The 18,560-nt window shown below is 40.3% G+C and overlaps 1 protein-coding gene across 2 annotated transcripts in view; it reads right to left on the minus strand.

The window, feature by feature from the left end:
* Positions 1-7,101: 7,101 nt before the first annotated feature.
* The window catches only part of TMEM65 (transmembrane protein 65), a 33,685-nt gene continuing 22,226 nt past the window's right edge, over positions 7,102-18,560 (minus strand). For both annotated transcript variants that reach the window (XM_080581296.1, XM_080581297.1), the window contains 5 exons: positions 16,914-16,981; positions 14,664-14,718; positions 13,422-13,464; positions 11,920-12,025; positions 7,102-9,998 (listed from right to left, as the gene is read on the minus strand). In XM_080581296.1, the coding sequence (XP_080437422.1) occupies positions 9,903-9,998; positions 11,920-12,025; positions 13,422-13,464; positions 14,664-14,718; positions 16,914-16,981 (368 nt within the window). In that variant the 3' untranslated portion in view covers positions 7,102-9,902. The remainder of the gene's footprint in view (positions 9,999-11,919; positions 12,026-13,421; positions 13,465-14,663; positions 14,719-16,913; positions 16,982-18,560) is intronic.

Below are 18,560 nucleotides of genomic sequence, written 5' to 3' on the forward strand. Positions count from 1 at the left end.
CATAAAATGAGGGCCGTAACAGAAAGCTACAGAAGGCTGTGTGTTTAGTCCAGAGAGGAAGAAGCAAGCAAAACAACTATGAAGCCAGCATGGTACCTGCACAGCAAACAAGTAGCTACACCACTGCACCTTCCATCCTGACTGGAAAAGTCTTTTATGAAGAGAGCTAAACCATGAAGAAGGGTACTAATAACTGTCACCATCTAATCCAAGTGAAATGCAGACTACCATTAGGGCGGAGAAGACTGCATTTTGACAACATTTTAGATTCAGAGTGAGAAAGAAGGCTATTTGTTTATACAACACTGTTAACAGCATTTATCCAGGTAGGAACAATGTGATAGCAGTTTTAAAATATGCTGAATATTACCTGATCATCTAGAACAAAAAAAAAAAAATACACTATTATTTTCAGCACCCATTTACAATGACAAGCACAAAGCAGAAACACCAACTCTTGCTCAGACATCACATACGGGAAGCATCCTCATTTCCTAAACTGGAAAATAAAAGGATTAAGAAAAAAATACATGCAAAATTGATCATTTCTGTTTACTGCGACTCAGTTTAAATCAGAGTCATGTCAGCACAGGACCTACACCAAAGTGGTTTTCATCAGACGGGGCTCAGGAATCTTCTAGTTTTGTAATGATCAGTAGGACTGCCAGAATGGAAGATACTGGTTTAGAGGGAATTAGTGCTGCTGTCACATTTTTCAGCTATTTTAATGAAATTAATAAGTTGTATTTCTCTAAACTCTTGAAGGAAAAGTTCACTTCCTCTCTGATTTCACTTCCTTTCCAATTCTATTCTTCCATGGTTCACTAAACGTGGTGCCCCACACTGAACCCAGCACTGAGAGGGGGCAGCTTGCAGAATACTCACACAAATCGGCATTTTTCCAGAGGCCACGATTTTTAATGATTTTACCAGTAACTCTGTTTGCTACTTGCAAGCTCACACCGCTGGCCTTTCCTTGGCCTGCCTTATCCCAACTTCCAGCAGCATCAAGCTGCCAGCATTTAACATCTGAGTTACAAATATGCTCCTAAGACCCTTGTCAGCCACAGCTCACACAGACCAAGGAAATACTTCAACATGTTGCATTTTTCAGGCAAAGTCATCTGCAATGGAGAGCCCCGCTGTTGTGCGACACGTTGTGCTTGCGTCACCTGTCACGGCAGCTGAAATGAAAACAAAACCTCGTAATTTGCTGCCCGCGTAGAGTGTCACAGAACACAATCTGCCAGAACGGAGGAGCTCTTCCCTGCTGGAAAGTTTCAAAAGAAGTCATTCGTCTCCCTGTCATTCCCCTTGATACCGAGCCACTCCAATTGCAATTAAAGTTTTCATGCAGTGAGCTGGTTATTTCACTTTGAAACAAACCCAACTTCATGTACAATCTAACTCACAATTAACAACTTCAGTGATCAAAAGCAGTGCGTGCAGGCCAGGGAGATCAATCAACTTTTACAAACTTTGGGAAAAAGTTGATCCTGAAACTACACCACACTCCAAATAGTCACCATGGCTTAGAGAATACTGGAATATAGTAGGGATTAAAATGAGCATAGTATTTTTGGTCCAGAGGCTTCTCTTTTTAATACGTAAGGGGGCAATTGCCCTGCTCCTCTGCCTGCCAGTATAACAACCCTTGGCATAAACAAATGGGATCCAACAAAATAACTCCTTCCCCCAGAGATTTCCTATCCCACTTTCTGGCTGCCTTTACAAGGCAAATGGAGAGGACCACAAGTCAGGATTTAATTGCCTCTCGTTAACAGCATCACCACTTATTACATTAACCCCCAAGCAAGAGCTCCAGTCACAGCCTCTCCCAGTCCTGCAATACCTGAGACATTTTGGTGCTCTCATGCAGAAAAACGGGTGGAAGGAGAACAACACCCTGTGGTGCTGCTCCAAGAAGTGGGGCAGACAACTGCTCAGGGGAAACCAGGCAGGAGGCAGAGACGAAGGCACTTGCAGAGCTGCATCAAAGCCTATGCTGGAACTTCACAAAAATGTGCCGTTTTCCTTTCTGAGATCTAACCAGTTTTTGATGTGGCCTTTGATAACTAGGCAGCTGTGCTGCGAAGATAAACCACCTGTAATCATTCTCCTCTTCCTATGCAAGGCCTCCTGTGCCCAAAAGGGAGCATTTCATTTCATTTACTATCATTTCTCCTTTGAGTGTTACCTCTGTGCATGGATTAGTGGCAGCTCAATAGCTGAGACGTACAGAAAAGCCGCACTAGGGGAGGGAAGCTTCATCAGCTCTTTCTTCCATTCTCCCAGCAGGTTAAAAGCTCTCCGAGGCACAGGTAACAGCAGGGAAGTAGCACGCATGTAAACTGATGTTTTTCCTTTTTAATAGATCCTCTACATGATCCCACATAGGGAAAATGACCTGACAGAGTCCCATTCTCCTCCACTTGCCCTTCGTCCCTACGAGGATGTAGCAGATGAGCCATCGTCAGCGAAAAGAGGGGGTAGCACCACTGTGCAAACACATCACACTGCCAAACCCAAGCAGCAACGCTGTGAGGAGACAAGATCACACTCCACGTTACTGCACCACCGCTCTGCTCAGTGGCAGCGTCTTCCCACAGGGAGCAGCAGCTGTAGCTCTACTGCAGCAAATCTTACTCTTAGCATACACTGGGTGGTCCCATTCAACACGCTTCACAGCCCCCTGGAAAAGAATCTCTTTATCCCATTATTTTACAATAATGTTTTAGAAGGGCTTACATCCTCTAGGCAAAAACATAAGGCTGTTTTCATAATCAGAGATGTAAATGAGACACACCGATAAGCACAGCATCAAGAAAACAGAATGGAAAGAAGACGCATCAGGTTTAAAATCCCAAATAATTTCAAACAGGTATATTTCACAGTAACTTATGTCTCTGCACACACCCACAGTAATGATCCCAGCCTCTCCTGCAGCAGTAACTGTCTTTAGAGTCACAAAGTCCCAGGTAAAGGAGCCTGAAACAGGGAACTCTGAAATGCCTTCAACCCAACTGACAGTTATGGAAGATGCTCAGTCTATCTGCCTTTCTCCTCAAACATGAAACTATGTAGTGTTGTTCCTTTGCTTCCTGGGATGAAGAGAGATGAAGATGCCACACACACCTTCAGAGAAATTAGTAATAAATCTTTTATTTTAAAACCTCCCTTTGAACATGAACAGCTTTTTCACTTCTTAAGGACAGACATTCACCTAAGACTAACCAGCTTTAAATTCACTTTAAATTTAAAGTTAAATCTTCAGGTAGAGCCATTTCAGGGCTGGAACACGAGCAGATCTTGAGAACGTTCTTGAGACTGTAGGCAGTGCTGTTGACAAAAGGCAGACCAAGTTTCCAGATGAACAGTCTCCAGGTTTGCATCGAGGAATCCCATTCATTTTAAGCACCATTACCAACCACTCTAAGACACAAAACATCAAGAATTTGGGAGGGGGAAAATGCTGGAGATATGACTGTTGCAGCACAGCAAGAAGAGACACAACAGCAATTTCTGTTCTTCATGCATCTTTCAATAGTTGGCATTGGAAATAGGCTCTAGCTGGTTGATTTAGGTTTCACTTGTAGAAAATAATTATCAGGCAGCTCAAGATCTGTGCACTTGTCATTAAATTTCTTTCTGATAATATTTGCCTATTGATTCTCCTCATACGTACACTAACAACTAGAAGGTAAATACAACTTTCAGTTACAAAATTCCACTTGACTTCAAGGACAAGGTCAGAAAAGATATTCCTAATCTTTCAATGCAGCTACAGCTGCTGAATCATCTCGAGGACTTTAACTCCACAAGACTGGGAGAGCACAAGGAGAAGTCTATGTGTATCTAGCCATGAGCTCAGGGATGCTGAGCTGCGCCGACTGTAAGATGTTATTGCAGCCACACGTGCACAGGTTTCTCTTAATACACAGACATTCATTTTGGCCAGAAAGGGCAGACTTCTAAAACGTTACTGATAGAGATATCTTACCATATGAGAGAAAAGAGTTATGGAGAAAATGCCGTGCACTTAGTATCAAGGAAAGATGCCACCTAATAGCACGTGAACTTCTCTCTCAAAGTAGCTAAAAGCCTAATATTAATTAAAGCCCATAGTAGCTGAGCCATCACTGATACTTACATTTTTTTGGAAGCCCTTCTCCATTCCAGGAGCTCTGCCACAGTAAAAATTCAGAATCATCCCAGGCTAATAAATTATTGACAAATATGACAATTCAGAAACTTCTGCAAGCAAAAACTCCTGCTAGTATTAGAAACTCAGTAGTCTCATCCCCATCCATTCCTGAATGGGCAGAACATCACTGAAGACACATGCTGTAGTAGCGAAGAGTAGTTCGAATACAAATACGGACACGTCATTTTAGACCAAAGCAACACAAGACAATTTACATATTTTTTTTATTCTTGATGGAATCAGAGTCAGTGAGCAGTACCAGACTCCATCTGGAGAGGTCTACCACTACAGCCAGATTCATCCAGGGAAGACAGTCTACAAAAAGGAGTTATTGCTGAACAGACATTAAGAGTCCAACATGAGTTAAAAGCTGCCTCTATGTTTGGACAAGTTATCCACAGGACTACATTCTATGTGATACTTAGGAGAAAAATCAGGGTGAGGGTAGAAAAGGGGGACACTACATTTTCCAGATGCCAGAATTATTTCAGGATTTGCCCAGAACAGTCAAATAAGGAATGCTTTTATTCTTGTAACTTACAAAGGGGTAGACTATAATCTTGTTCTGCAACAACAGTAAAGGTCAGGACTTTCAACATGTTCATTCCGTACGAGAATACAAACACATTTATCATACTGAAACACTTATTTCATCTTCCAAATTCTTCATGATTATTGCAGGGAAAAGGCCAGATAGAAAGCAACCTCATTTTTTTTTTTTTCCTGTATCAGTACAGCTTTTTGATAATAGCAATAATATGGAAATACAATAGCATTTGTTACTCATCCCACCCCCAAATTTGCCACTGGAAGGTTTCAGGAAACCAAGATGACGTATTTAAAAAAAAAAAAAAAAAAGCTCTGTTCTGGCCATTTACTGAAGTTGACACCAAACAACTAGAACCTTTACATCAGTAATCATTAAGCAGTGTTACCAACTACCACGCTCAGTGACACAGAAATAAGCAGGGTATGGACAGCAATGTCATCATGAAGGTCCTTGGGACTCCCCTTGGGACTCATCTTCACACCACCTAGACAGCTCAGGAACAAAGGTTTACAAACTGCAGCTGGGCCAAACCTTTAGTCCACTGCACCTACTTCTTTTACTGTAAAGCATTTTACTGCATAAAGATACCCCAGACAGGGGAATCAGCTGGCAGTGTCGCACTTGTCAGCATCTTAGGCATTACCTACGCACGTACGACTTGGTACAAGTCACGTACACAGGAACATCACGTCACTGCAGGAGACTTTTATTGACCACTGCGTCCACAGACAGAAGGAGCAACTCATGAGACTGTGGAGCAGTATTCATAGTCGCAGCATTATTTAAGCCAGTTGCTTAGAAACCTAGTGACTATTAAGGTGAAGACTTAAGCCATAAATGTTCCCTGCCACTTCTCTTCATTGCAAGCAACCTACCTTGGCATCATCTACTCACGGGAGACACCCTACATCAGCACCCCACAATCCCTGCTTCTACCCCAGGTAAGTATTCCAAATTACACACCTTAGGTGCAATGCCAGCCCTGCTCAGATCCTTGTGACAGCACCCACTTGGGGGGAGGAAGTTGAGAAGGTGGGGTTTGTTTTAAACAGGGTCGGTTGTCTTCCAAAAGAAAACAAATCCTTCTGTTTTTATCTCTGCTTTTAAGTTTAAGCTTACCCTAAACCCTCCCCCCTCCCCACTCCCCCCAGTACTATTTTGAAGCAACACTTCAGATGACAAGGGTCCTGAACATGGAGACATGGGTTGAGAGCCTCGACAAGCATTAAAGACAGATTTTCGAACAGGAGTTTGAATTTGTGTTACGGGAGTATTAACTGCAACCTAGATTAGCTCTGGCTATTCTCTTAATATTTTAGGTTAAAATATTCCTGAGCCATGAGACTCTCAGAGCAGGATGATAATTCCTCAGTGCTTTGTAGTATCAGAAACAGCCTGCAGCTTAAAAACAGCCGTTGTCAGCTTATCACTAGACCATGAAAAAAAAACACATCAGAAGTATTTTGGCTAGACATGTGACAGACACTAAACAACCCTTATGAAGATTCTTACTGTACGATGCAATGAGAATAGGGTATAAAACAAGAGCCAACCCATACTAGTTGTCGAAATGCGCTGAACCCATCATTCCAACACCGACGTGTTTTTACTCACAGCACTTGTTCATGCGCAGACACCCACCAAAAGGACCGACCAAGCAGCGAAGAGTTCCAAAGTTCAGGAGAGTTCAAAGAGGCTTCGTTCGCATACAAAACCCAGTTATTACAGAAATTCACGTGCAAGTGGACTTTTGACTACTATTAACCACAAACACTGCTAGTTTGCCATGCAAACATTTTAATCGCTTAAATTCTTCTCTTCCGAACACGAAGAGACAGATTGAACTACTCCACGGTGGTCGTCCCCTCTGTAAGTGACAAAGCAACTCTCATTTGTAACTGAAATAATAAATTCCTGTTTTGTTAACCGAGACCAAATACCCACAGGATATTATTAACATTGCCCCTCCAGCAACTGGTCTAGTGAATAAGCAAACACAGAACAGCTTTGCTGTAGTACAAAACTTTACAGAAATTTTGACAATTTAAAGACAATACAAAATACGTTTTCTGAATTCAAATAATTTATGTAAAAGTACATGAATGAGAAAATATCAGCGAGTAGATTTGGGTAACCACATTACCAGATGCATGTTCTTTGTCCCTAGGGATAACATACAGTCAAAAATACATTTACGTTTTAAGCTACAGTAAAAAACAGCATTTTAAAATAAACACCATTTCAGGTCTACCAGCTCTTAAGAAAAATTCCTGTTAACATGGGACAAACTTGATGGAATAAAAAATGGAGTAATACTGAAGCCGCTCAATAAGCCTGGTAGCGTTGGTTTTTCCTTTTATTGAGGAGGGAGAAGACAACCACAGAAAACAAAGAGGACAATTTTAATAGTGCTCTGTCTTTTCAATTACATATTTTCAAGACTGTGATCAGAGCATCAGGGACCACTTTCAACCACATACACCAGAAAAAAAAAAACACACCCTTCTTGTCAAGGGACACTGTATGGATCAGGCACAAATCTTCCACTCCACATGAAGCAATCCACAAAAAAGCAGATCCCACAGGCAAAGCAAACTACCCTTACTGTATTCTGGGTGGCACCTTGGCCCCATCAAGCACTTTCTCCCAGCCTCCAGCAGAGCCACTGGTCTTCTCAAACGAAGAGTTATTTCTTCACATTTATCAAATACCCAAACCGTCACCTTCTTGATTAAAACATCAGATAACTGCCTGAAAAACCCAAGATTTCTTACCATGTGTCGCTTGCCCTCCACATTTTTGTGGTCAGCTAAAGAGATATTAAGAAGACATGATGAATTTCTCTGAAGATACCCTAGTTCATTAATTTTTGTTAAAAGCACTGGTTACAGTACAGTAGTTTGACATACAGCAACAAAATATAATCAATTTACATGCACAAGCTATTTAACAATAGTACATGGTCTTTCCTATTGTCATTACAAAAAGATTGCTATTACAACAGCTGACACAGCCTTCTGATTATTCCTATGAGTTCCAAAAAGTCATGAGAAAAGTGCTCCAGTTTGCATCATTGCAAAGAACAGAGGTTTGGCCACTGCTGAAAGATTCCAATGAATTATTGCAATGGGGAACAGTGCTGGAATTATTGAAAAAAATACAAAAAAACTATGCAAAATTGTTTTAATGTGTACTTCAATGAAAAAAGTAGGAAATACATAGTTTTGTCTAGAAACGTACCAGAAACAGAAGCGCAGAGGAAGAAAAGTCAGAGTTTAAGGCAAGACCAAAACAAAACAAAAACAAACCACCAACAAAAAACCCCACTGATTACTGACATACAGTAAACCAGCAACAATCTACTGGAGAAATGTATTATTTTTCTAGCAGGAGCTTTCTTGCCTTTTTTTAAGAAAAGCTTCCCACCTTGAAAATGGAAGCAAAACCATGTTCTGTTCATGCCTAGCTAAGATTTCTTTCAATTTTACAGTTCGGTTAGGATTCTCATGGTTTAATATATAAAGGACAGTATATGCTACTAGATCTACTCACTCCAAATTTTCAGTCTGCTTTTCACAAACGGATATAAAACACTGTCACTTTCATTAAAGGTTGGTATCAAAGTTTCAGTACTGCTGTTTAAGGGGCTTCTAAAAAAATGGAAACTGATTTACAGCCAAGAGGTAAGCAATGAGTTCCATAAAACATATGTATGTTACAGTAAGACTTTCCATAGCAAATAAAAATCATGGGATTTAATTTTTCTTTTAAACCATTTATTTCTAGGTTTCAGAAGTGCTAACAATTCCAGTGACAAAGCTTTCAAAGTACCCTGGCTGTGCTTCTTTTTAGTGTCTTTTCCAAATGGTATTCAAACAGATAAGAAAACCCCTCCTTTGCAATCAACAGTTATCAGTTTAGCATTCATTATGTTCCTGTCAAGTTGGATCCCGAAATATGAGTATTTGATAGTTGTAATCATAATTTATTTATTCATGACCATATAAAAAAGCACAGTTACATGTGACTGCACTGTCAGATCTATAATACACCAGATAAGACTGCAAAAATAAAAGGCAGAAAAGGAAGAAGGCCTCAAGTCTCTTTTTCTTTTTTAAAGAACTGTCTCACAGCAAAAAAAAAGCAAAGGTTTAATCTTAAATACAAAGTTATAATCTGCAAATCAGGTCCTCTAATCCAGACTAACAGTACATGTTATTATTATTATTGTTTCAGTTGAGCCACCCATCACAAACTTGCAGTGCCAGTACTCATTCATACCTTGAAGGGCTCCCCAGCCTCATCTACCCCATTAGCTATTCACACTTTATTTTAAACAGAATAAAAAAAAAGTTGTGGTTTTGAAATAGGAAGTGTGAATTCTTTAATACCACACTGAAAGCTCAGGAAGATAAGTTTAAGGAGATCTCAACTGAATTCTCAAAATATTGCTTACAAAGGAGAAAAAAAGACATGAATATGGAGGTACAGAAGGGTGTTAATCCACCTCTAAAATGCACTTGGTAAGGATACTATGTGAGAAACACTTACCTTGTCAAGGCATTAAAATGATCATCTCAGGAGACAATTCAGAGAAATGGAATTGTAAAGAAACGCAAACTGGACTGACATAGATCACTGAAATATCTCATCTAGAGGCAGTGCAAAACGATAGCTGGTGAGGGGGCAACCAATTGTCTTGCAAAGCGAGGGATTTCAAATCACTCATCACTGATCTTAATAATCTGCATTGAAGGACCTGATGAACAGCAATGAAATTTTTGTCATGCAATTACAACTGTTAAGCAACCAGTATGCAACTCAAGAGTGATAATGTCATCCATGGTGGATTATTAGAGTAATAATCCATTCAAGAGTAAGGTCAAAAAGGGGAAGTGGTAAACACCATTTGCTGTAAGTGAAAACACTTCAAAAATTTACATTAAATAAAAAGCTAAATGGTATCTTATAAAAAGAAGTACTGAACACGACAAAGCCACAATAAATTAGTGTTTCCATAAAATGACATGCTGAAGGTTTTGTTCCCAAGTCTATACATTTTTACTGTCTGTTAATTCCTAAATATTGACAGCATAATTGAATAATTGAGGTACATTAGTTTACATTTGTATATGTCTTGTAAAAAGGTTAATTTTTTTCTTCCAGTTTTTCTTCCTCATCGCCAAAGAACAACAAAGGAAACATTCCTAAAATGCAGCCAATGGTCACTCCAATAGCTTTACCCTAGAGAAAGGGGGAAAAAAATTAAGTTTCTCACTGATCAGTTGTTACTTGTGTGTAGCACCAACACAACCAGGAAAACAGACAATTTGTTCCAGCTTTTGGTTGGGAGCCATATTTTCCTTAGCATGCAGACTAGAAACAGTCTATGAGAGAGACAGGTATGTGTAAGCAACAAGGTTAGAAATCCTGTGCTGTGATGAGACAATTCTGAATAAAAGAGAGGAATGACTCATGAAGAGATGCACACATGGTAAACAAGGAAGGAGACCAAGATTCAGAGGACTAGTATGATGGCCAGGAAGACAGGGAAGGACAAACAGTTAAGGTGTAACTGTAAAAAAGCATCTGCTTGAATCTGGTAATATGAATTATCACTAAGGTCAGGAGTGAGGAATTCCCTGCTAACATTAACAGTTTGCAAAGGCACGAGGTGAAGACAAAAAATAAACAGATTTGAAAAGATTTCCCAAATTGACCTAGATGTAAAAGTCAACAGGAAAGGAAAGAAATAAGACAGGCAACATCCAAAGGCGTATCACCAGCAGTAAATGAATAGCATCGAGAAACCTCTCACAGCAGGTAAATAATCAAAAGAAAGGAAAAAATGCTACCATATAGAATAAGACACTCAGAAGTCTTTTCACAGAAAAGTGCTGTGAATTAACTGCCATGGCATGACAGACTTGTCCCACAGACTCATCAGCTTCCCCTGAGAAACCTCGTACATTGGACAGACTAGAGGGCAGCCCACTGACAATGTTTCATTTCTTCCCTTGCTTGATGCTTTGATCTATCACTGCTAAAAGCAGATTTTTTCCCTAACTTTTGAGAAAGTGTTATTTCTCATCCCTTCAATCTGCCAAGATGAAAGAATTATCTGTTTCTTCACTCAGTTTCTTACAATCCATTTCTTCAATCAAAATGAACTAATGCTGTCATCACTGAGGTGGGACTACTTCAAATGTTTGGATGTTCATGAAGTAAACACCCTGAAAATGCACCTGAAAAGTGAGTGTCCCGTAACTGTAGAAGCAGTGTAAGCCCAGGCAGTGAATAGTATTCAAAAGCTAAGGTTTACTCTGATAAAAGTTAATTTCATAACTAAATTAATTACGGACTACTAGAAACTAATACATACAGTAGAGGTACACAACTAAAAAGTGATTGACAAGGAATGTATAAGGAGTAAAACTAAGGGTAATGTTATGGGCCATAACTTTCAAATAAACTATCTTAGCACAGTAGCCAGAGTCCAAACAAGGTATCTGCACAGCATACATGAAGTCACTGCAGAGATTATCCATGCTACCAGTTACTCCTGGCTTGTCGCATACAAAAGAACACCCAAAGCTGAAACAATCCAGTCTCCTGATGCTCCCTGACAAGGGCTTAGAACCAAACTTTCTAGGAAGTGTTCGGAACATTGGTGGTTATTAAATATTTAAAAGAAAGTGGCAAAATGCCTATGAGGAGCGGCTGAGGGAACTGTGGGTGTTCAGTCTGGAGAAGAAGAGGCTCGGGGAGACCTCATTGCTCTCTGCAACTGCCTGAAAGGAAGCTGTGGGGAGCTGGGGGTCGGCCTCTTCTCACAGGTAACCAGTGATAGGACCAGAGGGAATGGCCTCAAGTTGTGCCAGGGGAGGTTCAGGTTGGAAATGAGGAGACATTTCTTCTCAGAAAGAGCAGTCAGGCATTGGGACGGGTTGCCCAGGGAGGTGGTGGAGTCACCGTCCCTGGGGGTGTTCAAGGAAAGGCTGGACGTGGTGCTTAGGGACATGGGTTAGTGGGTGACGTTGGTGGTAGGGAGATGGTTGGACCAGATGATCTTGGAGGGCTCTTCCAACTTTAATGATTCTGTGATCTATCACCTATTAGTCCAAATAGAAAGGCTCCCCCCAAACACTGCCTGCAGGATACTTACCAAGTGTGCACTAAGACGCGTTTGCCACATATCGGCTTGTTTTGGTGTCAGATCAGGGATTGACAGACCCAGTCGTGATGCTAAAGCTTCTACATAACCTGCAAGACTGAAAGAAAACAAAAACAAATTGTCTTGGATCTGAAAGGTGTCTTCTAGTGAGGATTTTGAACTATTTCAAGCACTGAACTTGCAAGGAATAGCTTTTCCTTCAGCATACTGATAAAGCCATCGAAAGGTAAACATGGAAAAGCATTCAGAATTCTAACAGTCATAGAAGTCACTTTTGCAATGTAAATCAACTAATTTTCTCTGATTTAACATGCAATCCTTCCAGAAGAACTTTGTGGCAAGACATGACTGACCTTAATGTTACTGTATTTTACAACAGCTTATAAGTAAAATTTATCAGAGAAAGCGTTTCACAATATTCAGTAATCAGCTTTCTTATTTGCAGGGGAAAAAAAAGGAATAATAGAGGAAAAAGACAATGGACAGGTTTTATTTTTAGAAACTACTCAGAAATTGCCTTTAAAAAGAAGTCAGATTTATCTGTCTATATCTGAAATAATAGCTCAAACATCAATACTGACTTAATTGCAAGAGATAGGTACACCTAGATGTGTAGCTATTTCCTTCTTTCCACAGATATAACTTTACATCTGAGAAGGAAATGTGTTCAGATCTAGGCATACCAGTACCTGATGAGGCATAGTCTATAACACAACAACATACAATTTCCCCCCCAAAAAACATTTTTCCAAATTGCTCGCAGCAGTAGCCATAGAGGGTCAGAGGGAAGGCCCCATAGTTCATCACTTGATCTGACAATGACTGAGACAAAGTGCTTACAGGAACTGCAGAAGCACCCAGGACTGCACGATACAAGAATAAGATGAACCCTCCTGCAATATGCCTTCCAAGCTTCCAGAGCCTGGGGAAAGCTGTATTCACCGTTACGTGCTTTTCTTGAAAAGGTGTTGGAATAGAAATAGCTAAATTGAGTTTCTTTTATGTGAATGTTCTCACTTTTGTTCAAAGACATTTAACATATCTTGAGCTTCAGCTCAGTGACTTTAGAGCCAAGCCTTCAGGTTATGTTCTACGCAGTGTCTCATTAATGTACATGGCTCACATAATTTCAATACACTCATTTTGTGACAAAAAATTCGAATACTTCCTTATAAGCAAGCAGTACCTACAAAACACATTGAATCTTGTTAAATACCAATTCCAATTTTACCGCTTAAATATGTAATATTTTAAACAGCAAAATAGTTATTCTCTGTTTCAAAACTATGGCGCTGCAGTTTTAAGCTCAACAATAACAACCAATTATCTCCACTTCTCCTCAAGGACAGAATACACTACTAGTCATACGGTTTACTGAAGGATAATTCAAGAGCTGAGAAAAAATAAGTTGAGCATTTGTGTTTTAGTTCACTAGCACCAACAGTGGTTTCAAAGGAGCAAAAAATAAATTCTTAAAACAAATTTGGACATACCCCAGTCCAGCTAAATCTGAAACAAGGTTTCCCAGAGCAGCAGCTGGAAATGGAAACAGGGAAGAGAAGGGGAAAGTGTTATTTTAATAACACATACAAAAAAGCACCTCCACCACCCCCTGCTGTGGACCCCGCCCTTATCAGTATATGTCACATAGAAGACTAGAATCATTGTTTTTTTATTTAGAGCTCATCTTCTGGCCTTATTACAACTTCGAATAACAGCAGCTGGACAGACAATAGCAGGAATTACAACATGTTTTCTCCATGTGTATGAGGACAGCTTCACAAATGCAAGATGACGACCTGGAAATCGGTGTAACAACTTTTCAGATCAGAGTAAACAATGACCACGCACAGCTGAGTTTCATCCAGCTAACACTGGACGCCAAAAAGGCCTTGCAGTGCCCAAAGAGGCACAGAAGCACTGGAAATAGGAGATGCTACTTGTATATGCAGCTTTGTTAAACATTTCAAAAGCAGGCATGCTTTCTACACACTTGTGTCAGTTTAGGAATAAATACTACATGGGATTTAATATGTATTACTTAAAAGTTACAGGCTTAAAATACATGATTTCACTGCAGGTCTTACTGACATTAACTTGCTTGTGCCTGTCTTGCATTGCAACGGAGGGCTGCAAGTTTCCAAAAGATTCACTTGTTCTGCTCTACAAATTTTCCTCTACAAGCAAAGCTACACCTGCAGTTGGTGTGCTCGTGAGCAGTTTTTTTCTCTCACATTGCAGAGGCACTGAGGCAGTCAAGCAGAGATTACGAGTGCTGGCTCAGTGCTGGAACAGGGCTCTTTATGCGCCTTTGCACGGCGTCGCATGGAGGCAGGGAAACCACCAAGAACACCGGACAACACCGTAAAGGAAAATCAAACACCGATCTGCACATAGAGCTGCAAGCAAACAGCAGCTTTTAAATACATATATAAATATCAGGTCCTGGGGAATTAAAAGCATTTTCATTACAGAAATGCAAATACCCGTTTTTAAGTTACCCAGGATTTGAACTTTTAGATTAAAACAAAACAAACAAAAAACACAGAAGCATTTCAAAACTTATTTGAACTGAAATCCCATTTCTGCAAATGGAACACATCCTTGCTTACTTATTATGAAAGGCTGCCGCAAGACCGAAGGAGAGCCATTTCAAGCTCCGTGGCCTATTTTCAGCCTAAAATACAGGAATGTGTCACATGAGTCTATGCATACTACATTTCCTTATTACTTGCCTGCCATGGTTGAAATTCCTAGGATAACTCCAATTGACAATTCTATTTGGGTTCCCTGAAAAATAAGAGTTTCCTCATTATTTGCTGGCTATGGATTTAAAACAGATGATACTAATTCAGCTGGCAAGGTATTGTTCACTACTTGTTTATGTTAAAACTCAAAGGATAAACTGACATTACTTCTATTAGATCTGCACAGCGCTTACATTCCCAGCATATGCATCTCCTCCTAGGACAAGGATCTACTTCAGATATTACTTTAATATTTTATATTATCTCATAATGGCCACCTAATGGACAGAACAGTAATCCCTCTGCATACCATTTTCCCAAGCATAATTCTTAATGTAATACACAGCTCTGAAAGCAAACTTCCAGAAACAGTGAGCAAACAGATAAAATGTAGTATCATAGCTCCTTATATCTTCACTTGAAGAAACACAAAATCACACTGAATTGCAGATGGAACAGCAATGCATGAAGGGAAGATGAGAGAAAAGCAGCATAAATCAGAACAAGAGATCATCCAGTTGGATACAGAATCACAGAACTTTTTGAGTTGGAAGACACCTTAAGCATCATTTAATTCCAACCTCCTGCCATGGGCAGGGACAGACCAGGCTGCCCAAAGCCCCATGCAGCCTTGAACACCTCCAGGGATGGGGCATCCGCAGCTTCTCTGGGCAACCTGTTCCAGTGCCTCACCACCCTCATGGTCAAGAATTTCTCCCCAATAGCTAACCTAAACCTACCCTCTTTAAGTTGAAAACCATTTCCCCTTCTCCTATTCCTATGCTCCCTGACAGAGTCCCTCCCCAGCTTTCCTGTAGGCCCCCTTTAGGTACTGGAAGGCCGCTGTGAGGTCTCCCTGGAACCTTCTCTTCTCCAGGCTGAAGAACTCCAACTCTCCCAGTCTGTCTTTGTAGGAGAGGTGCTCCAGTCCTTTGATCATTCTTGTAGCCTCCTCTGGACTCACTCCAACAGGTCCTTCTTGTGCTGGGGGACCCAGTGCTGCAGGTGGGGTCTCAATTGTATAAAGTAGAGCTGATGAATCCACCTTCCTTGACCTGCTGATCACACTTCTTTTGATGCAGCCTGGATACAGTTGGCTTTCTGGGTTGCCATCTTACGTTCAGTTTTTCACCCATCAACACCACCAAGTCCTTCTCCACACGGCTACTCTCTTGTCATCTGCATTTGTGCTTGGGATTGCCCCAGCCCAGATGCAGGACTTTGCACTTGGCCTCAATGAGCTTCACAAGGTTCGTACAGATCTACCTCTTGAGCCCATCCATGTCTCTGGATGGCATCCCTTCCCTCCAACATGTCGATCATACCACTCAGCTTGGTGTCGTCGGCAAACTTGCTGAGGGTGCCCTTGATCCCACTGTCCATGTCACTGACAAAGATGTTAAATAGCGCTGGTCCCACTACCAACCCCTGAGGAACACCACTCATCAGCAGTCTCCAGCTGGGCATCAAGCCGTTGACCGCAACTGAGTGTGACCACCCAGCCAACTCCTTATCCACCAAGTGGTCCATTTGGTCTCTCCAATTTAGAGACAGAATGATGCGCAGGACAGGAAAACGTTTCTCCCTACAAGGACAGTCAGGCATTGGAAAAGGCTGCCCAGAGAGGTTGTGCAGTCTCTGCCATTGGAGGTCTTCAAGATGCCACCAGATACAACCATGAACTGGTCTGACCTTTCAGCTGACCCTGCTTTGAGCAGGATGTTTGACTAAAAACCTTGAGAAAGTCCCCAACAGGAGCAAGACTATTGACCTAGTGGCTCCTGAGGTCCCCTCCCACCTGAATTATCCCATGATTAAGACTACATTGTCAACGACAATACTACCCAAGAAACAGTATCTTTGGTCTCGATTCATCTTCCTGTTCCACCAGCCCATTTCATCTTCCAAATGAACAGGAAAATATTTAAAGGTTGTTACTGAGCAATGCCATGCCACATGAGTACAAAGCAGCATCAGCACTAACAGCGCTTGCATCGCTGAGAATAAAGGGACACATTAGTAAAGAATTCTCAAGACCTATTCAGTGTTGCATTATAATTAGTTAATACAGAACTGCATCAACTGCTCATAACATGGAAACTAATGAAAATGTTACCAGAGAAATTAGTGAGTTGATACAGAGGGAGAGGAGTCTTCCTGAAGCTCTCATTTAGTCATTTAGTACATAAATAATATGAATTGTATCAGCTTGATCAAGGAATCAAATAATGAACTTACCGCAGCAATCATAATTGCGTTATCCAAAAATCCAAACCCTACAAAAGGCAATGCATTGTGGAAGAACACTAAAAGAAATAAGTAACAAAAAGATAATATTTATAAGAGTTTACTAGTTCACTCAAACAACCGAAATGTGAATTTACTTCTACCTTTAAGAGAAGCAAAGTTAACATACAGAAAACCCCCTTCCTATTACTACTTTTAGTGCCCTGTTTTTAGTTCCGGCAGGTTTGCTAAGCCCTTTGCTACGTAAGTCTTATTAATGGCTTGTGAAGAACCAGGTGAACGGGCTTACTCTTTTCAAATACTTGTACACATTTGGATGAAAGCCACGTACATCTACTAGTGCATAAGAGAAATATTTAACACTGCACAAACTTTGATATTATTTACAATTCTTCCAGTTGATATTGCAGTATCGCTGAAGGCTGCCAAACTGTCTCACTTGCATTATTGCAAACTCTCCTTGCATTATTCTCTCACTTGAATTAAAGCCCTCACTTTCTCTACAATTCCCTCTCTATCCCAGTGCAAGAGGTCCATCTTCTTCAATCATTCCTAAAAAATCCTATTTTAGGAGTATTGCCTAGCGCTAGCCAATTCTAATCAAAACTCCTTCAGCCAAGTTTATAATGGTAGCTTTCACTAGTGTGTCGTGCAGTGCTCATTATCTCACTATTCAGCCCAAACTTCTGTATCAGCATTTTGTTTGGGCACCATGCTGAAGACAAGTTTGGCTTGAAGCTGCTCCTCAAAATTTTAAGAAATCAGGTTCCATCTTTTGTTTGATGCATTTTTTTCTTCTTCCTTCCCGAAACTCCAAGTAAATCGTACTTTAAACTATTTGCTACTGCAGGATCTTGGAACACCCTGGTCTAAATAATTTTTAACAAGCACAGTGCTACTGCTCCTTTTTGTCCCATTCCATTTTCTCTCTCAGGTCTTATTTTATAAGCTTCCTGTGGAGTTGGGATTGAATTTGCACAGCGTGGCCTCCAGCTGAGTCTCAAGGTGCTAGCATCCTAAAACTAAATACAGCACCAAGGACTGACTACTAAACTAAAAATACAGCTTAGAAAATAAGTTCTTTTCACTTTTATTTTTTTGCTAACATTGAAAATGCTAATTATTTTTCCCCCATTTCAGATAGGATCAATAATCACATTTTACGAACTTTCAGAGGTGCAAACATACGAACAGAGAAGCAAGAAGAGTGCATGAACTTCACAGTCAGGTGAAAAGAAACCAGCAGAACTCTTTTTTGGGTTTACCTCTAAAAACACCATGAATCCATTATCACAAAAAACAAATGTGACAAGGTGTTTCATGCTTAGGTATTATAACAAGTTTGGACTTATGTACTGACTTTAAGAACATACATACCTTCTTAAATGAAGAGATGAAAGACTAAAAGCACACAATGTGTGAACTTGTGATTCTGTGATTTTTTTTTTTTTTTTTAAATAGCAGGACAAAAACCCCAAAAAGCTAAATAGAAAAAAAAAAGGCAAAAAGGTACGCATATTTTGAAAGTTTTTGGTACCTAAACTGTAGAGCTACATATGGGACTCTTATTCTTACTGACATTGATAGAATTTTAGAAGCCATGTATTAAACAGAAGTCCAGTGATCAATGGAAAAAAA

Source organism: Anser brachyrhynchus (genome assembly GCF_964034855.1).
Source record: "Anser brachyrhynchus genome assembly, chromosome: 2".
NCBI classification, from domain to species: domain Eukaryota; kingdom Metazoa; phylum Chordata; class Aves; order Anseriformes; family Anatidae; genus Anser; species Anser brachyrhynchus.